At 42.0% G+C, this 20,619-nt stretch overlaps 1 protein-coding gene across 3 annotated transcripts in view; it reads right to left on the reverse strand.

Annotated features, from left to right (window-relative positions):
* Positions 1-2,945: 2,945 nt before the first annotated feature.
* The window catches only part of pacc1 (proton activated chloride channel 1), a 57,017-nt gene continuing 39,343 nt past the window's right edge, over positions 2,946-20,619 (reverse strand). For all 3 annotated transcript variants that reach the window (XM_038811038.1, XM_038811049.1, XM_038811029.1), the window contains 3 exons: positions 14,823-14,967; positions 9,940-10,047; positions 2,946-4,971 (listed from right to left, as the gene is read on the reverse strand). In XM_038811038.1, the coding sequence (XP_038666966.1) occupies positions 4,810-4,971; positions 9,940-10,047; positions 14,823-14,967 (415 nt within the window). In that variant the 3' untranslated portion in view covers positions 2,946-4,809. The remainder of the gene's footprint in view (positions 4,972-9,939; positions 10,048-14,822; positions 14,968-20,619) is intronic.

Here is a 20,619-nt window from a genome sequence, read left to right on the forward strand (position 1 = left end):
CCTATCCAACAGCATTTCTGTAATCCTATTCGACCCGAGTTCCAGCAAATCTGTCATTACCTCCCAGTTACATTTCCATCCTTCCTAAATTTCCACATTGTAAACCCTTTAATCTGTCTTCCAACCTTCTCTGCACTGAAACTGCCTTTGCTGAAATCACAAATGACATTATCTGTGACTATCTCGTATACCAAGCCTATGCAGCCTCTTTGTGGAATCTGATAGTGATCCACACCATGTTTTTCCATTAACTAATTGTGAATGCCCAGCACATCTTCAGCGGTTAATGTTTCTTCTGCATAATCACCTCTGGATTCCTAGAAGGATCCACACTTGGCTGTCATGATGTGCTTGGTGGCATTATCAACAAGCATGAGGTTATTCACCAGTCTGAATATTCTCCCCAATATTTTTTCTATTCTACAATATGAAATCAGACCATTGGATGCCAAGTGTCAGATGAGTCAATATTTTCTCAGTAGCTGTCATGAATTCTTTTGATTTTCTTCTAAGTCCAATCGTCTTTCCTGGTTACTAGTTTTTGTTGAACCAGACTCTCCAAAATTGAGCTTCTAACCCTCAGTTCTATCGACCACGCAGACAGCTATTTTTCAATTTAACAACTTCACGCACATCCATCCATACTTCTTCCCTCATCGCTGGTGAAACCCTCATCTTCATTTTTGCCAACCCTCGGCATTGTGGGGTAGAAATATGTCAGTGAGCTGTGTTTCATTCATTCCACAATTTCAATCATCAAAAATACTTTTATTTGCATATAGCAAGTTGATCACCAATATTTTCACAATATATAAATCCACAGAATCTATAATCCCTTGAGCTCCGTAAGGACAAGTCTTTACAGTCAAAATAGGGTGACTGTTGCAAACATGTGGGAGTTGGCAACTGACAGTCTTACCTAATTGCTCAGTTTGACTGACCAGCCTGTTCACGACTGCCACTTCGATCTCTAAAGTTGTTTGGAAAAAGAATCTTGGGTTCATAGAATCATAGAATTTACAGTGCAGAAGGTTCTTTAAATTGTTTCAGAAGCTTTCAAACTCTAGTTTTCATTGGCAAATTATAAAATCATTTTTAACCAGTAGTAGGCATCCTATTTATTTAGGCAACTATGATTAAATGTTTTTACTTTTTAATGAGCTCAATTATGATTGTCAATATGAGGGCAGCACGATGGCCTAGTGGTTAGCACAACCGCCTCACGGCGCTGAGGTCCCAGGTTCGATCCCGGCTCTGGGTCACTGTCCGTGTGGAGTTTGCACATTCTCCCCGTGTCTGCGTGGGTTTCGCCCCCACAACCCAAAAACGTGCAAGCTAGGTGGATTGGCCATGCTAAATTGCCCCTTAATTGGAAAAATGATTGGGTACACTAAATTTATTAAAAAAAAATGATTGCCAATATAAACTCCAGACCTTTGTATTTGATTGTTTCAAAGCACAAACTGAATCTTATTAAATAACAGAGATTTGACAATTCATTCTCTTCTGTTGATGTGATAAATTATCTATAACAGTGATTCAATACATTGATTATTGTCTCAGTATCTGATGCTAATAATGCAATGTATTACTTTAAAACTTTTCATATACAATGAGGCCTATGTAAATATATTTAAATAACTTAAATTTTCAGATCGCTTGTCTGACTGGGACTCCCTCCCCAGTCCCGTCGTCCTCTCTTTCCTCGAAGACACTCCTTAAAACCGAGCCCTTTGTCTAAGCTTTTGTTCATCTGCCCTTTTATCTCTGTGGCTTGGTGTTAAATGTTGTTTTGTAACACCTTGGAATAATTTAATTACAATGAAGGACTGTGTGTTTTTATTGAATAAGAGCAAGTAAGAAATGTAAATAATTTGACATTTTCAGAAACCCTATTACATTTTAGTGATTCAGGTGTTTTTTTGGCTTGGACGTAGAATCATACAACACGAAAGGCTATTCAACCCACTTTGCCTGTACCAGTGCTTTGAAAGATCTATTCGATTTTTGTTTATTGTCACGTGTACCGAGGTACAGTGAAAAGTATTTTTCTGCTAGCAGATCAACAGATCATTAAGTACATGAAATGGGAAAAAAGAAAATACATAATAGGGAAACACAAGGTACACAATGTAACTACATAACACCGGCATCGGGTGAAGAATACAGGGGTGTAGTGTTAATGAGGTCAGTCCATAAGAGGGTTGTTCAGGAGTCTGGTAACAGCAGGGAAGAAGCTGTGCTCATACTTTTGTATCTCCTGCCCGATGAAAGAGTGGGTGGGAGGGGTCTTTGATTATGCTGCCCGCTTTCCCCAGGCAGCGGGAGGTGTAGATGGAGTCAATGGTCGGGAGGCAGGTTTGTGTGATGGACTGTGCTGTGTTCATGATTCTCTGAAGTTTTTTATGGTCTTGGGCCAAGCAGTTGCCATGCAAAGCTGTGATACAACCAGATAGGATGCTTTCTATGATGCATCTGTAAAAGTTGGTCAGAGGCACCTCTATTTAGAATAACCCCCTTCTTCATTTACTTGCAATGTTATCCAGCTGCTGTTTAACCTCAAAGGCCTCTCATTACCCTCTCGGCTTCAAGCCAATCTGCCGTTCTTCTGGTCATTAATTGGCCACTCTGGGGGAAAAACTACAGGGGCGTAACTGTTGCCCCACACACAATGCAGGATTCTGACCCTTAGTTCCGAAGCTGGCAGGGAAAAATGTGTGTCTGAAGTATCTGTTAATTCAATGCTAAGTTACTTACAGAAAAAAGATAAAAGCCTAAGAAAGATTAAAATAAGAGATAAATCAAAGAAAAAGGTTTATATAAAAATCTCCAATAATTAAATTCTGAAAGAATGAGAATTCACACTTTTAAAACCTAATTTTCAGTGCCAGAGAGATTGTTTGACAGTAATTAAGATTTCTCGCTTCATTAAAAAAATATTTACACTAGATTGGACAAGCTTTTCTGCAAATTTTAGTGAGTATCTATCACATAAATAGAGTAATTTCACATAATTCCATATATTCCAATGTTTCTCACCAAGAATCTCATTCAGCTTCAGGAGGAGCAGGGCAATTCAGCAACCTCCAGGTTTCTCTATTTGACTGCACACATGCAGTCACCGGAAGTTGCAGTCTGATTTATATCAATGATGAGCATTGATAGCCTCACTTAATTTTACCATGAAATTTGCTCTTGTAGTTCTCCTAGTGTTCACAGGCCTCTGCTAATGTTACTCTTAAATGATAAAAAATGGCTGGTCCTTCAAATAATGTCTAACCTCTGTGCGCATTCACCCTCCATGCTGATAGTGCACTTGTATATTCTATACACCATTATTAGACTAATTATCCTGATTTGATGTTCTGTCTATATGCGTCACTGAAGAACCTCTATCCCACATGAAAAAATTTCACCTTGGCAGTACAGATTTGTAACATGTCTAAAGAGGTACATCACAAAAAAAAACAATCCACTTGATAAATACTTAACAATTTCAGGTTAATAACTAAAATTTGTTATAATAATAGTCTACTAATTGACTGGCATGAGGTACTTAGAAGTTCAGATTCCAGTAATGGTGATTTAAGCGCGTAACAAATCCAAATACAAACACTTCTGACATTGAAGCTATAATTTATCCCATTAAAAAAGGACATTTATAATCCAGAGTGGATTGGCACAGTGTGTTTTAAAATGAGAGAAATCATTACTTGTGTGAACTATTTTGCAACGTACAATTCATTAAAGTCCATCTATATAAAATCTACATGAATGTCGTGGCTGTGAAAAATACAAATCTAGATCTTGCATAGCATTCAATCATAGGCAGATGAGCTCATTACATGTGGAAAACCTCCTTGTAGCCCTGGATCCAACATTAACTGCTCATATTTGTAATACCATATGCTACATATCTCTAATAAACAATTCTAACAATTGCTTAAAACAGCCATCAGAATTCCTAAAGTAGATCCAGCAGTGATACTTTTTGTTATCCAATTACACAAGTGAAATAGCTCATTAGTGGTGTTCAGAGCTTCTACTTTCCTGATGTTGACGGGTCAATTTACTGTGCCATATAAGTGACTTGAGGACACTTTAAAAACTGACTACAAAAAACAGTGATCACCATCAGCAGTATTGAAAATGTGAATTTTGCATTTTTCTTTTAAAAAGAAAACCACACCTTTACTGGGATCACTGAGCATCAATATATTTTGCACTTCCCTAACACTGCACTGCCACACAAGCTGCAAATTTCAGGATAACCTGATGCTGATGTCAATGACTGATCAAGCAACAATAAATAGGACAACAGTAGCATAAACGTTAGCTACCGAATTGTAAATTGCACCTACTGAATTTTCTCTCAATCACCTAGATAATGTATATTATGTGCCTTACATACATTAAGTCATCAAGTCACAGTAAACCACGATCTTAAAACTGACCTGAATTAGGAAGCAACTTTGCTATTGGAGAAGATGGTATGCTATCGTGTGAAATAGATTTTATTTAAGCCTAACAGCTCGGTAAACAAACATGGGGGGAAAATCAAAAGGGCTTTGAAGATGCCTGACACCAAAGAATCTAATCCATCAGCAACATTTCATATTGATACTGACAATTAGTATCATGTAATGTCTCTTTTAAAATGCTGACAGCTGCCAGAAATGGAATAAGGCATAGTCTTTGAGATCTTGAGCACACAGGTCCAGACCAGCGTAGTAGAACTGAAGTGTTGACTACGAGGGAGATGGTGGATCGGAACTGCATCCCCTCAAGGGTCTCAAATTGGGTCTTGGATTAACTCATTTGGTTCAGTTCCTGGGCCTTGCGCTTTTGTTGTCTCTTTTTAATTTTGATCATCCACTTAACACTTAACTTTGCAAACTCTGCTGCCTTGAACAAAGCCAAGAAGACACCACACAGGATGGCAATTGTGTTCCACGGATTCGCTGTGATTATCTGCAGATGTTCAAAAATCAAACGATAATTAATCTATCATTGAGTTTCGAAGAAACATGCACCACTAGATGTATGTAATAATTGCCATTGTACAGAGTACAAGTAAATACATTAGTGGTATTTTATAAATCTAGAACATCTGCATCTCAAATACCACAAGTACAAGTCACAATGGTGATTTGCATCAACTTCTTACCCCATAAATTATATAAATTGTATTTGGTTTGTTCCATGATAATTTAATTATTTTTTCCTCTGCACTAATCGTACAAGAACAGTGAATCAAGAATAAAGGAGGAAACATTGCCCACACCACTTGGAGGAGTGAACAAATGGTCCATACCAGCTTTCCCTCAAATATTTTACTCTTCAGAAAACTGCAGGGCCTTCAAGTCGCAAGAATAGACAATGGACCTCTGGAAAATGAGGTTGGAGAAGTAGGAATAGGAAACAAATAAATGGCACAGGAATTGAATACCTGTAGTTACTTTGCAATCAGTCTTCATGGTGGACGATACCAGTGGGATACCAGAACTTCAGAAGAATCAGGGGGCAGAAGTCAGTGTAGTGGCCATCACTAAGGAGACGCTTCTGGGGAAACTGAAAGGTCTGAAGGTGGATAAAACACCTGGATGGACTACCCTGGGTTCTGAAGGGAATAGCTGAGGAGATTGTGGAGGCATTGGTGGTGATCTTTCAGGAATCACTGGAGGCAGGAAGGGTCCCAGAGGACTGGAAAATGGCTAATGTAACACCCCTGTGTAAGAAAGGAGGGAGGCAGTAGATGGGAAATTATTGGCCAGTTAGCCTGACTTCGGTCATTGGCAAGATTTTAGAGTCCATTATTTATTAAAGATGAGATCGCAGAGTACTTGAAGTGCATGATAAAATAGGACTGAACATGTCTGACAAATCTGTTACAATTCTTTGAGGATGTAACAAGGAAGTTAGACAAAGGTGAACCAGTGGACATGATCCATTTAGATTTCCATAAGGTCTTTGACAAGGTGCTGTTAAATAAGTTAAGAGCCCATGTTGTTAAGGGTAAGATACTAACATGTATAGAGGATTGGCTGACTGGCAGAAGGCAGAGAGTGGGGATATAAGGGTATTTTTCAGGATGGCAGTCGGTGACTAGTGGTGTGCCTCAGGGGTTGGTATTGGGACTACAACTTTTCACAACATACATTAACGATCTGGAAGAAGGAACTGAGGACACTGTTGCTAGGTTTGCAGATGATACAAAGAGATACAGAGGGACATGTAGTATTGAGGAAGCAGGAGGCTATAGAAGGACTTGGTTAGGTTAGGAGAGTGGGCAAAGAAGTGGTAGCTACATTCATAGATACATAGAAAATAGGAGCAGTAGGAGACCTTTTGGCCCTTCGAGCCTGCTCCGCCATTCATCACAATCATGGCTGATCACCCAACTCAATAGCCTAATCCTGCTTTCTCCCCATAGCCTTTGATCCCATTCTCCCCAAGTGCTATTTCTAGCCGCCTCTTGAATATATATTCAAAGTTTTAGCATCGACTACTTCCTGCGCTAATTAATTCCACAGGCTCACCACTCTGTGTGAAGAAATGGCTCCTTATATCTATCCGAAATGGCTTACCCTGAATCCTCAGACTGTGACCCATGGGTTCTGGAGACGCCCATCATTGGTAACATCTTCCCTGCATCTAGCCTCTCTAGTTCCGTTAAAATGTTATAAGTCTCTGAGTTCCCCCCTCATTCTTCTGAACTCCAGCGAGAACAATCCCAGCCTAGTCAATCTCTCCTCATATGACAGTCCCGCCATCCCTCGAATCAGTCTGGTAAACCTTTGCTGCACTCCCTCAAGAGCAAGAACATCCTTCCTCAGAGAAGGAGACCAAAACTGCACATAATACTCCAGGTGTGGCCTCACCAAGGCCCTGTATAATTGCAACAACACATCCCCGCTTCTATACTCAAAACCTCTCGCAATGAAGGCCAACATACCATTAGCCTTCTTTGCCGCCTGCTGCACCTGTATGCTTCCCTTCAGTGACTGGTGCACAAGGACACCCAGGTCCCACTGCACTCGCCCCTCTCCCAATTTACAACCATTCAGGTAATCTGCCTTCCTGATTTTGCTTTCAAATTATACTGCATCAGCCATTGATATGCCCACTCACCCAACCTGTCCAGATCTTGCTGTAGGATCCCTGCAACCTCGTCACAATTCACCCTCCCACCTAACTTGGTATCATCTGCAAACTTTGAGATGTTACATTTTGTTCCCTCATCCAAATCATTAATATATATTGTGAATAGCTGGGGTCCCAGCACCGATCCCTGTGGTACCCCACTAATTACTGCCTGCCAATTTGAAAAGGACCCATTAATCCCTACTCTTTGTTTCCTCTCTGCCAACCAGTTTTCTAACCACTTCAATACATTTCTCCCAATCCCATGCACGTTAATTTTGCACAATAATCTCTTATTTGGTACCTTGTCAAACACCTTCTGAAAGTCCAAATATACCACATCAACTGCTCTCCCCCCCCCCCCCCCCCCCCCCCCCCCCTGTCAACTGTACTGGTTATATTTTCAAAGAATTCCAACAGATTTGTCAAGCATGATTTCCCCTTCATAAATCCATGCTGACTCTGACTGATCCTGCCGCTGCTTTCTAAATGTTCCGCTATAAAGTCCTTGATAATGGATTCAAGCATTTTCCCCACTACCGATGTTAGGCTTACTGGTCTATAATTCCGTGCTTTCTCTCTACCTCCCTTTTGGAATATCGGAGTGACGTCAGCTACCCTCCAATCTGCAGGGGCAGTTCCAGAGTCTCTAAAATCCAGGAAGATGACCATCTATTTCCAGGGCCACCTCCTCAAGTGCTCTGAGATGCAGATTCTCAGGCCCTGGGGATTTATCTGCTTTCAATCCCATCAATTTTCCCAGTGCCATTTCTCTACTAATGTTGATCTCCCCTCAGTTCTTCCCTCTCCCTAAACCTTTCATTTTCCAGCATTTCTGGGATCTGATTTGCGTCCTCTTTTATGAAGACAGAACCAAAGTATGTATTCAATTGCTCCACCATTTCTTTATCCCTTATAATGCATTCCCCTGTTTCTGTCTGTAGGGGGCCTACATTTCTCTTTACCAATTAGTGTCAGTCTTTATGTTGCCTGCAAACTTCCTTTCATGTTGTACTTTCCCTTTCTTAATCAATCCCTTCGTCCTTCTTTGTTGAATTCTAAACTGCTCCCAAGCCTCAGACCTATTATTTTTCTTGGCCAATTTGTACGCTTCTTCCTTGGAGAGGATACTATTTCTAATTTCCTTTGTAGGCCATAGATTGGCCCTCTTACCCCCTTTGCTTTTCTGCCAGACAGGAATGAACAGCTGCTGTAGTTCCCCCACGTGTTCCTTGAATGTTTGCCATCGTCTATCCACTGTCATCCCTTTAAGTAACTCTCTCCGATCTATCAAGGCCAACTCACACCTCATATCTTCATAGTTCCCTTTATTAAGATTCAGCACCCGCGAATCCGAATCAACGACTTCACTCTCCACCTTGATAAAAAAATTCTATCATGTTATGGTCGCTTATCCGCGAAGGGTCTTGTACAGCCAGATTGGCAATGATTCCCTTCTCATTACACAGTACCCAGTCAAAGATGGCCTGCTCCCTAGTTGGTTCCTCCACATATTGGTCAAGAAAACCATCCCGTATACACTCCAGGAATTCCTCCTCTACAGCATTGTGGCCAATATGATTTGCCTAATCTATGTGAAGATTAAAATCACCCATGATCACCGATATTCCCTTATTACATGCATCTCTAATTTTGTGTTTAATGCCATTCCCAACCTTACCACTGCAGTTTGGGGGTCTATATATGACACCCACTGATGTTTTTATCCCCTTGGTATTTCTCAACTCTACCATACAGATTTCACATTGTCAGAGCTAATATCCTTTCTCACTACTGCATTAATTTCCTCTTTAACCAGCAGGGCCATGCCACTACCTTTTTTTTTTAATGCCTGTCTTTCCTAAATACTGAAAACCCTGGGACATTCAGTTCCCATCCCTGGTCACCCTGCAGCCATGTCTCCGTAATCCAAATAATATCATACCCATTTATAGATGTTGAAAAGTGTGAGATTATGCACTTTGGTAGGAAGGCATAGACTATTTTCTAAATGGGTAAACGCTTAGGAAATCAGAAGCACAAAGGGACTTAGGAGTCCTAGTTCAAGATTCTCTTAGGTTAACGTGCAGGTTCAGTCAGCAGTTAGGAAGGCAAATGCAATGTTAGTTTTCATGTCAAAAGGGCTAGAATACAAGAGCAGGAATGTACTTCTGAGGCTGTACAGGAATCTGGTCAGACCCCATTTGGAGTATTGTGAGCAGTTTTGGGCCCGTATCTAAGGAACGATGTGGTGGCCTTGGAAAGGGTCCAGAGGAGGTTCACAAGAATGATCCCTGGAATGAAGAGCTTGTCATACGAGGAGAGGTTGAGGACTCTGGGTCTGTACTTGTTGGAGTATAGAAGTTTGGGGGGGGGGGGATCTTATTGACACTTAAGAGGTACTGAGAGGCCTGGATAGAGTGGACGTGGAGAGGATGTTTCCATTTGTAGGAAAAACTAGAACCAGCAGGCACAATCTCAGACTAAAGGGATGATCCTTTAAAACAGAGATGAGGAGGTATTTCTTCAGCCAGTGGGTGATGAATCTGTGGAACTCATTGCCGCAGAAGGCCGTGGAGGCCAAATCACTGAGTGTCTTTAAGACTGAGATAGATAGGTTCTTGATTAATAAGGGGATCAGGGGTTATGGGGAGAAGGCAGGAGAATGAGGGAAGGGGATCAGAAACATATCAGCCTTCAGTGTCGGTTGGCCAAATAGCCTAATTCTGCTCCTATGTCTTATGCTCTTCCCCAATTAAAATACCAAGTCAAGCAGAGAAAGCTGAACACACTTACATCTCGGACTTCCTGAATGAAAGGATCCTTCCACTCAAATACAACAAAGAATAGCTGGTCAGTTTGTTCAGAAACAGGCCGGTGGTCATTATATTTCACTAATGTAGACTGTGTGAACAATAATAAAGTAAATCAGAATAAAAGCAAACATCAGATAAATGTTCATTTGCACAACAATTTCAAAATGCATTCAGATTCGGACAGTATAGATCTAATCTGGATATCAAAAGGGCTATCGAGGTAACAAAACATGCAAAGTTCCAAGTGAATCTTCAGTTATAAATGTTGCAATACTTCATAAAATGTATAGGTGTCAACTCCGTTGATCATGCTCTCACTTCATTGTGGTTTCAAGCCCAACTGCAAGATAAGCACCTAGCTGATCTAGGCCAATGGTTCTCTTAACTTTTTTCGTTGGAGGGCACCTTTACAAAGATTAGTAATATTGGACCCAGAATCTAAATTGCAATAAAAGTTAGAATACAATATAATGCTCGTAATGAAAAAATGTTGCAAATAAAAAGTGCGTTTTAAATATAAAGGTGCTTTAGAGGATCATTTCACTGATGTAGACAGTGATGAGACAGACCAGACAAACTAGAGATAGAGTAAATGTGGCTCCACTAACTATTCTAGTTCGAGACAACTAAACCGCTTTTAATGTGGTTAAGCATTTCCTTTTAATAGCATATATACCCAATTCGTTCGCAGGTTGCACAGCTATCGGTCAATCAGTATTAACAGTTATACCATATTTAGTGTTTAACATTTACAATTTTATTTAAGAAAATATAACGTTCTGTACACAGATACATTTCCTTGCATGTAATACTATTGCAGAGTGGTCATATGGACATCCCATTGTTGGGAATATTTTATTCAGTTTCTCTGAATTATTTAATCATTCAAAGAATTTATATTATTGCCTCATGGTAGAAGATTCAAGCAAGTCAAACTGACAGCTTTTCCACAGGTACACAAATTAAACCAAGATATAATAATAATCTTTATTGTCACAATGCAATGAAGTTACTGTGAAAAGCCCCTAGTCGCCACATTCCGGCACCTGCTCAGGTACACAGAGGGAGAATTCAGAATGTCCAAATAACCTAACAGCATGTCTTTCCGGACTTGTGGGAGGAAACTGGAGCACCCGGAGGAAACCCACGCAGACACAGGGAGAACGTGCAGACTGCATGTAGACAGTGACCCAAGCCGGGAATTGAACCTGGGATCCTGGAGCTGGAAAGCAAAAGTGCTAACCACCGTGCTACCCTTTTGGAGCGATATTGACATAAACAAATCATCCTGAAATATGCAGCCGGGCAGGCAGCATTATAATGGCATTTGCTCACTGCACAAATCTAAATGGAATGCATCAGTGTCACAGCAACTAGTCTCCTGCACCTTCCCTCCTGCCAAAGGTAATTGCGAGGCTCATCAATGAAACTATAACAGTTGAGATGGCCATCACAGTGAAGAAGCAAACTATAAAGAGCTTTGGAAGTGGTCAACTTCATCAGCTCCTGGTACGGGACTAACTACTGGTAATTTTTTAAAAAGTGACAGCTCACCCTTTCTTTTCCTTCTCCTGAGCCAGTTGTGCCTTTCTCTCTCCCTCACCCACTGCAGTGTTTATTCCATCAACCTGCTGGAAAGTAAGGATCTACAAAGGTCAGCAGACTCCAGTTTGCGAACCACTGATCTAGACTATTATTGGGAGTTTTCCTGGCCCTCTTGTCAACCTTTCTCCTTCAATCTACACTCCTGCCTCATATGCTGCTTCTGGAACATAATAATAATAATCTTTTTTGTCACAACTAGGCTCACATTAACACGGCAATGACGTTACTGTGAAAAGCCACTAGTCGCCATATTCCGGCGCCTGTTCAGGTACACGGAGGGAGAATTCAGAATGTCCAATTCATCCAACAGCACATCTTTCGGGACTTGTGGGAGGAAACCAGAGCACCCGGAGGAAACCCACGCAGATACTGGGAGAACGTGCAGACTCCGCACAGACAGTGAATTGAACCTGGGACCCTGGAGCTGTGAAGCAACAGTGCTAACACTGTGCTGCCCATTGAGGGGGATATTCCTCCCACTCCGTGGTGAAATGAAAATAATTTATTGTCACGAGTAGGCTTCAATGAAGTTACTGTGAAAAGCCCCTAGTCACCACATTCCGCCGCCGCCTGTTCGGAGAGGCTGGTACGGGAATTGAACCGTGCTGCTGGCCTGCCTTGGTCTGCTTTAAAAGCCAGCGATTTAGCCCAATGTGCTAAACCAGCCCCTGATGGTGTGTTCTGCAGCAGCAGGAGGTGGCTAGTGGCTGGGGGATGAGATCCTCTGGTCCCGCCGTTGTCAAAGGGGGTTTCTGGTTAATGTACCACTCGTCAGCACGAAACCATAAAATTCCACCAGCATGAACAGCCAGAAAATCCCACCCATTGTGTGCATGTTACCTGCCAGATTTGTTTACATTAAAAAAAAAATTTTTTTATTACTTTATCTGAGTTACAAAGGCAGGGCTCAGAGTGTGAATCAGAGGTTAACCCCTAATCGAGCTCCTTGCCTGCTCCAAAAACCAATTCAAATTGAATCCAATTCATGGTCCCCACAAGGGAGACAAACCCGATCTTAGCCAAAAGGCTGAGAAGCGATACAGATTTGTTTACATGACCGTACCACACTGCCTGTTTGGTTGGATGATGTTCAGGACGATAAACTGTTTAATGCTGGCCCCTCTGCAATATGGAGGCGTGAGATATGTTTAGCACTTGAACAGACAGGTAGGTGACAGATGGAAATCAATGAAAAGAAATGGAAAAGGAAATGTTAAGGAAAGGGTCAATAATTTGAAGTAATTGCAAAAGAGAGCTGGATAGATATTTGAAGGTAATGAATTAAGAGGGCTACAGAGAGGGGCAGCACGGTGGCACAGTGGTTTGCACTGCAGCCTCACAGCGCCGAGGTCCCAGGTTCGATCCCGGCCCTGGGTCACTGTCCGTGTGGAGTTTACACATTCTCCCTGTGTTTGCGTGGGTTTCACCCCCATAACCCAAAGATGTGCAGGCTAGGTGGATTGGCAACGCTAAATTGCCCCTTAATTGGAAAAAATGAATTGGGTATCCTAAATTTAAGAAAAAAAAATAGGGCTACAGAGATACGGCTGGGGAATGGGACTTGCTAGGTTGCTCTTTCGGGAGCCAGTGCAGACACCATGGGCCAAATGGCCTTCTTCTGTGCTGTACAATTCTATGATTCTAAAGCAACTCTAATTGTAACTCTCAGGGGCAGCACAGTGGTGCAGTGGTTAGCACTGCTGCCTCACAGCACCGAGGACTCAGTGACCTGGGGCCAGAATCGAACCTGTCGTGTGCAGTTTGCACATTTTCCCCATGACTGCGTGGGTCTCACCCCCACAACCCAAAGATGTGCAGGGTAGGTGGATTGGCCACGCTAAATTGCCCATTAATTGGAATTTTTAAAAAAGTAATTGTAGCTCACTGGTGTGTTAGCACAGATCTAATGTAATAACTGACATCACTAATAGAAAGTAAATGTTGAATCTATTCTTAAGAACTCACACGTCCCAGATATTGATGATCTAGGAACCAACAATGGACTGAGTCGGAGCTTTTTAAACAGATGAATATCAAAACCATGAAGGCCAAAGAATGCCAATACCAGAAATCATATCCGAATTCCCCCTCCTTAATTGGTGCTTACATTTTTACCTCAGTTATTACCTATTGACTTGTGTGCTGATGACAGGATGGGGGTGTGGACCGAGGTAGAATGCTTTTTCGCAGAGTCGGTGCAGCCTCAATGGCCCGAATGGCCTCCTTCTGCACTTGTAAAGCTCTACCTTTGAACTACAGCCCCAGATTGCACCATGTTGTCTCACTGCCTAGTTAACATCAAGTCCTGGGTAAGTCAGTAGAACATCGGGAAATATGAAGGCATCAAATCTGTCTCTCGACAAAATTCTGCACTTTTCTTTCCAACTCCTCTCTGGCTAATCATTCACATTAAATCAAATTGTGCGCAACCTCAGTGTGCTGTTCAATTGGATTTAAACCTCATTCTCTATCAGTCACCAAGACAGCAAATTTAATTTCCACAACATTGTTCTTCCTTGTCTCCACCTCACCCCTTCTCCATGAAAACCTTTATCCACACTTTTGTTATCTCAAGACTCAGCTTCACAAATGCTCTTCTTGGCAGCTTAAAGTTCTTGTCTACACATCTCTTCTACCTCTCCTGTGTCCCAGTGCATACCCTAGACTGCTCCACTTCTGGTTTCCTGTGCTTTCTTCCACTAATGGCCATGCTTTTCCCTTGGTTTGCAAACTAGGCCTTAGTCTGGAATACCTTCCTTAAGCCGCTTTGCCCTAATATTTCTGTGCCTCCTTTAAAAAGCTATCTCGGCATCTATTGGCCATAATTTCTATTACCTCCTCTAATTCTCCCACATCTCTCAGCAGTTATTCAAGAGTCTTGGGATGTTGCAAAGTGAAATTGCTATAAAAATGAGAATTGTTTTTGATTTAGTTTCAAGTATTTCCCTTTCTTATTCTGCAGAATTTGAAGCAACAAGCTTAATTTATCAACGAGTTATCATTTAAAACGCTCTACCTACTGGATTGGTTCTCAAGTAGAAAGATGTCAGAGACAGCGTAAGACTGCCAACGCCAACCTGAGAGGAGGTCAACACCAGTTACATTTACTGACAAAGCCAAAAAAATCAATCTTACATTTGTTTGATGAAGTGAAATTTTGAGCACAACAAGATAACTTGCGGTGACATCCCAACTTGCTGTGACATCCCTCCAATACTTGTAGATCTATTCAGGCTATATTCCCAATGCTCTCATTACCTCTTGCTTGAATTCCACCGATTCACTTCCATCTTCCTCTGTTGTTTTCACCAGAGACATCTTGACCCAAGTTTGAAACCCTCCAGAAAAAGTCCAGATAGAATAAGAACGTTCACAGTCCTGCATGAATTGTGCTTTATCAGAACTGAAAGACAAATGCCAACACAAAATTCTCTGTTCAGCTTGTGAGACTGTTATGCCACCTTACTCTAAAACAATGAGTAGCAGAATTCATTCAATATTAATCTTTTCTCATTAGTATCACAGTTTAATCAGAATTTCATTTTGACAAAAGATGGTGACCTGAAACATTCCCCCCCCCCCCCCCCCCCAATAGATACCGCCAGACCTGCTGAGCATTTACAGAATGTTATCATCTTTTTATTTCAGATTTCCAGTATTTTGCTTTTGTATTGATGCCGTGGAAGAATTTAACTTTGTCGTTTCTGAAGCATTATAAATAGATAATCTTTATTGTCACAAGTAGGCTCATGACATTAACTTTGCAAAAACAAAGATGCCTGGCTGCTGCCAAAGATTTTATTCTTCTCTTTGAAGTTAAGGTATTTTTGGAGTCATTGGTTAGCTGAGGTCTGTATAAAAGACAGACAGCGAACAGTAAGCTAGCACTTTTCCAGGAGACACATCCGGAGTGAGACTCATCCAGAGTAGGGATTGAAACTTGGTAATTTGGTGCAGTGACGTAATTCAGTGCAGAGTGTGAGGAGGTGCTTTTTAACCCTGGTAAGTGACTGGTAAGTAGTCTCTCTTTTTCTTTTCATTGTCTAATTTATTTATTTTTATTTTGAAATTCTAGTTGTTTAAGTTTACCTAGGGTTTAAGACATGGCAGGAGATCCCAGACCCGTGTCATGCTCCTCGTGTGCGATGTGGGAGCTCAGGGACACGTCCACTGTCCCTGGCTCCTTCACGTGCAAGAAGTGTGTTCAGTTGCAGCTCTTGTTAGACCGCTTGACGGCTCTGGAGCTGCGGATGGACTCACTTTGGAGCATCCGCGATGCTGAGGAGGTCGTGGATAGCACGTTTAGCGAGTTGGTCACACCGCAGGTGAAGGTTACTGAGGGAGATAGAAAATGGGTGACCAAAAGAAAGAGCAAGAGTAGGAAGGCAGTGCAGGTGTCCCATGCGGTCATCTCCCTGCAAAACAGATATACCGCTTTGGATACTGTTGAGGGAGATGGCTCACCAGGGGAAGGCAGCAGCAGATAGGTTCATGGCACCGTGGCTGGCTCTGCTGCACAGCAGGGCAGGAAGAAAAATGGCAGGGCTATACTGATAGGGGACTCGATCGTAAGGGGAATAGACAGGAGGTTCTGTGGGCGCAATCGAGACTCCAGGATTGTATGTTGCCTCCCTGGTGCAAGGGTCAAGGATGTCTCGGAGCGGCTGCAGGACATTCTGGGGGGGGGGGGGGGTGAACAGCCAGCTGTCGTGGTGCACATAGGCACCAACGATATAGGTACAAAACGGGATGAGGTCCTACAAGCGGAATTCAGGGAGTTAGGAGTTAAACTAAAAAGTAGGACCTCAAAGGTAGTAATCTCAGGATTGCTACCAGTGCCACGAGCTAGTCAGAGTAGGATTGTCAGGATAGATAGGATGAATGCGTGGCTCGAGAGATGGTGCAGGAGGGAGGAATTCAAATTCCTGGGGCATTGGGACAGGTTCTGGGGGAGGTGGGACCAGTACAAACAGGACGGTCTGCACCTGGGCAGGACTGGAACCGATGTCCTAGGTGGGGTGTTTTCTAGAGCTGTTGGGGAGGGTTTAAACTAATGTGGCAGGGGGATGGGAACCGATGCAGGAAGTTGGAAGGTAGTAAAACAGGGACAGAAGCAAAAGGAAGTAAGGGGAAAAGTGCAAGGCAGAGAAGACATAGTCAAAAATCTAAAAGGGCGACAGTACAAGGTACAGTGACTGAGGGGAGCTCAGTGAATAGGCCCAGTAATAACAAAAGGAATAAAACTGGAGATGTTAAGATTCAAAACAGAGGTAAAAAAACCAACGTAAGTGTACTTTACCTGAATGCTCGTAGTATTCGGAATAAAGTAAATGAGTTGATGGCACAAATCATCGTAAATGACTATGATTTAGTGGCCATTACTGAAACATGGTTAAAGGATGGTCACGACTGGGAGTTAAATATCCGAGGGTATCAAACTATTCGGAAGGACAGAGTGGATGGTAAGGGAGGTGGTGTTGCTCTGTTATTTAAGGATGACATCCGGGCAATAGTAAGGGATGACATCGGTGCTATGGAGGATAAGGTTGAATCCATTTGGGTGGAAATCAGGAATAGTAAGGCGAAAAAGTCACTGATAGGAGTAGTCTATCGGCCACCAAATAGTAACGATGTGGTGGGGCAGGCAATAAACAAAGAAATAACTGATGCATGTAGAAATGGTACAGCAGTTATCATGGGGGATTTTAATCTACATGTCGATTGGTTTAACCAGGTCGGTCAAGGCAACCTTGAGGAGGAGTTTATAGAATGTATCCGCGATAGTTTCCTAGAACAGTATGTAATGGAACCTACGAGGAAACAAGTGGTCCTAGATCTTGTCCTGTGTAATGAGGCAGGATTGATTCATGATCTCATAGTTAGGGATCCTCTCGGAAGGAGCGATCACAATATGGTGGAATTTAAAATACAGATGGAGGGTGAGAAAGTAAAATCAAATACTAGTGTTTTGTGTTTAAACAAAGGAGATTACAAGGGGATGAGAGAAGAACTAGCTAAGGTAGACTGGGAGCTAAGACTTTATGGTGGAACAGTTGAGGAACAGTGGAGAACCTTCCAAGCGATTTTTCACAGTGCTCAGCAAAGGTTTATACCAACAAAAAGGAAGGACGGAAGAAAGAGGGAAAATCGACCGTGGATATCCAAGGAAATAAGGGAGAGTATCAAATTGAAGATAAAAGCATATAAAGTGGCAAAGATTGCTGGGAGATTAGAGGACTGGGAAATCTTTAGGGGTCAACAGAAAGCTACTAAAAAAGCTATAAAGAAGAGTAAGATAGAGTATGAGAGTAAACTTGCTCAGAATATAAAAACAGACAGTAAAAGTTTTTACAAATATATAAGACAAAAAAGAGTGGCTAAGGTAAATATTGGTCCTTTAGGGGATGAGAAGGGAGTTTTAATAATGGGAAATGAGGAAATGGCTGAGGAACTGAACAGGTTTTTTGGGTCGGTCTTCACAGTGGAAGACACAAATAACATGCCAGCGACTGATAGAAATGAGGCTATGACAGGTGAGGACCTTGAGAGGATTGTTATCACTAAGGAGGGAGTGATGGGCAAGCTAATGGGGCTAAATGTAGACAAGTCTCCTGGCCCTGATGGAATGCATCCCAGAGTGCTAAAAGAGATGGCTAGGGAAATTGCAGATGCACTAGTGATAATTTACCGAAATTCACTAGACTCTGGGGTGGTCCCGGTGGATTGGAAATTAGCAAACGTGACGCCACTGTTTAAAAAAGGAGGTAGGCAGAAAGCAGGAAATTATAGGCCAGTGAGCTTAACTTCGGTAGTAGGGAAGATGTTGGAACTATCATCAAGGAAGAAATTGCGAGGCATCTGGATAGAAATTGTCCCATTGGGCAGACGCAGCATGGGTTCGTAAAAGGCAGGTCATGCCTAACTAATTTAGTGGAATTTTTTGAGGACATTACCAGTGCAGTAGATAACGGGGAGCCGATGGATGTGGTATATCTGGATTTCCAGAAAGCCTTTGACAAGGTGCCACACAAAAGTTTGCTGCATAAGATAAAGATGCATGGCATTAAGGGTAAAGTAGTAGCATGGATAGAGGATTGGTTAATTAATAGAAAGCAAAGAGTTGGGATAAATGGGTGTTTCTCTGGTTGGCAATCAGTAGCTAGTGGTGTCCCTCAGGGATCCGTGTTGGGCCCACAATTGTTCACAATTTACATAGATGATTTGGAGTTGGGGACCAAGGGCAATGTGTCCAAGTTTGCAGATGACACTAAGATGAGTGGTAAAGCGAAAAGTGCAGAGGATACTGGAAGTCTGCAGAGGGATTTGGATAGGTTAAGTGAATGGGCTCGGGTCTGGCAGATGGAATACAATGTTGACAAATGTGAGGTTATCCATTTTGGTAGGAATAACAGCAAACGGGATTATTATTAAACGATAAAATATTAAAGCATGCCGCTGTTCAGAGAGACTTGGGTGTGCTAGTGCATGAGTCACAGAAGGTTGGTTTACAAGTGCAACAGGTGATTAAGAAGGCAAATGGAATTTTGTCCTTCATTGCTAGAGGGATGAAGTTTAAGACTAGGGAGGTTATGTTGCAATTGTATAAGGTGTTAGTGCGGCCACACCTGGAGTATTGTGTTCAGTTTTGGTCTCCTTACTTGAGAAAGGACGTACTGGCGCTGGAGGGTGTGCAGAGGAGATTCACTAGGTTAATCCCAGAGCTGAAGGGGTTGGATTATGAGGAGAGGTTGAGTACACTGGGACTGTACTCGTTGGAAATTAGAAAGATGAGGGGGGATCTTATAGAAACATTTAAAATTATGAAGGGAATAGATAGGATAGATGCGGGCAGGTTGTTTCCACTGGCGGGTGACAGCAGAACTAGGGGACATAGCCTCAAAATAAGGGGAAGTAGATTTAGGACTGAGTTTAGGAGGAACTTCTTCACCCAAAGGGTTGTGAATCTATGGAATTCCTTGCCCAGTGAAGCAGTTGAGGCTCCTTCATTACATGTTTTTAAGGTAAAGATAGATAGTTTTTTGAAGAATAAAGGGATTAAGGGTTATGGTGTTTGGGCCGGAAAGTGGAGCTGAGTCCACAAAAGATCAGCCATGATCTAATTGAATGGCGGAGCAGGCTCGAGGGGCCAGATGGCCTACTCCTGCTCCTAGTTCTTATGTTCTTATGTGGTCGAGAAATGTCAGCTGAGCTCAGCACTAGCCATAATATAAAACAGAAAGTCAGCTGGCATGTTGGTACTTCACTCAATGGGCTTCAATAGACATCAATATCCTATTGTCATCATAATAAACAGCACTGAAATGTGTTATTTTCTTAAAACCATGGGTCATTAGCTTTTACTCATGTACAAGACGGTGAAAGAAACAGTAGTTGATGCTGTTGCTTTAGATGAAGTGGGTTAGGTGGAGCATAAACACCAACGTGGGCCAGTATAGCTAAATGACCTGTTACCGTGTTGTATATTCTGTGCCATTCTCTGTAACCTTTTGCTATCCCTACCCGAGTTTGCTGTCAAGAAATAAATCAATTGGTTACTAGAAACTAGGCTAGGGGATAGATTAATCAAAATGTTTTAATGTAAATTTGACACCTTGGAACTATTTAAAGTTACATGCCATCTGCTGATATTGAACTGTTGAATTTTATAACATTCTGGCAACTTTTTATTCTTTCATGGGATATGGGGATTTGCTGCCCATCCCGAATTTTCCCCGAATTAGTGTCTTGCTTGGCCATTTCAGAGGGCAGTCAACCAGTCACATGTCGACCAGAGTGGGTAAGGATGGCAGATTTCCTTCCTTAAAAGACATAGTGAACCAGATGGGTTTTCATGACAATTGATGGTACTTTCATGGTCATCATTACTGAGACTAGCATTTATTAAAAATTTCATATTTTTATTAATTGAACTGAAATTTCAGCAGTGCCGTGGTGGCATTTGAACCCAAGTCACCAGAGCATTAGTCTAGGCCATTGGAATCTTTGTTTAGTGACATTGCTACCACGTCACTGTCGCCAATGGCAATGTTTTGCA

The sequence above is a fragment of the Scyliorhinus canicula genome, chromosome 1 (genome assembly GCF_902713615.1).
Source record: "Scyliorhinus canicula chromosome 1, sScyCan1.1, whole genome shotgun sequence".
NCBI classification, from domain to species: Eukaryota; Metazoa; Chordata; class Chondrichthyes; order Carcharhiniformes; family Scyliorhinidae; genus Scyliorhinus; species Scyliorhinus canicula.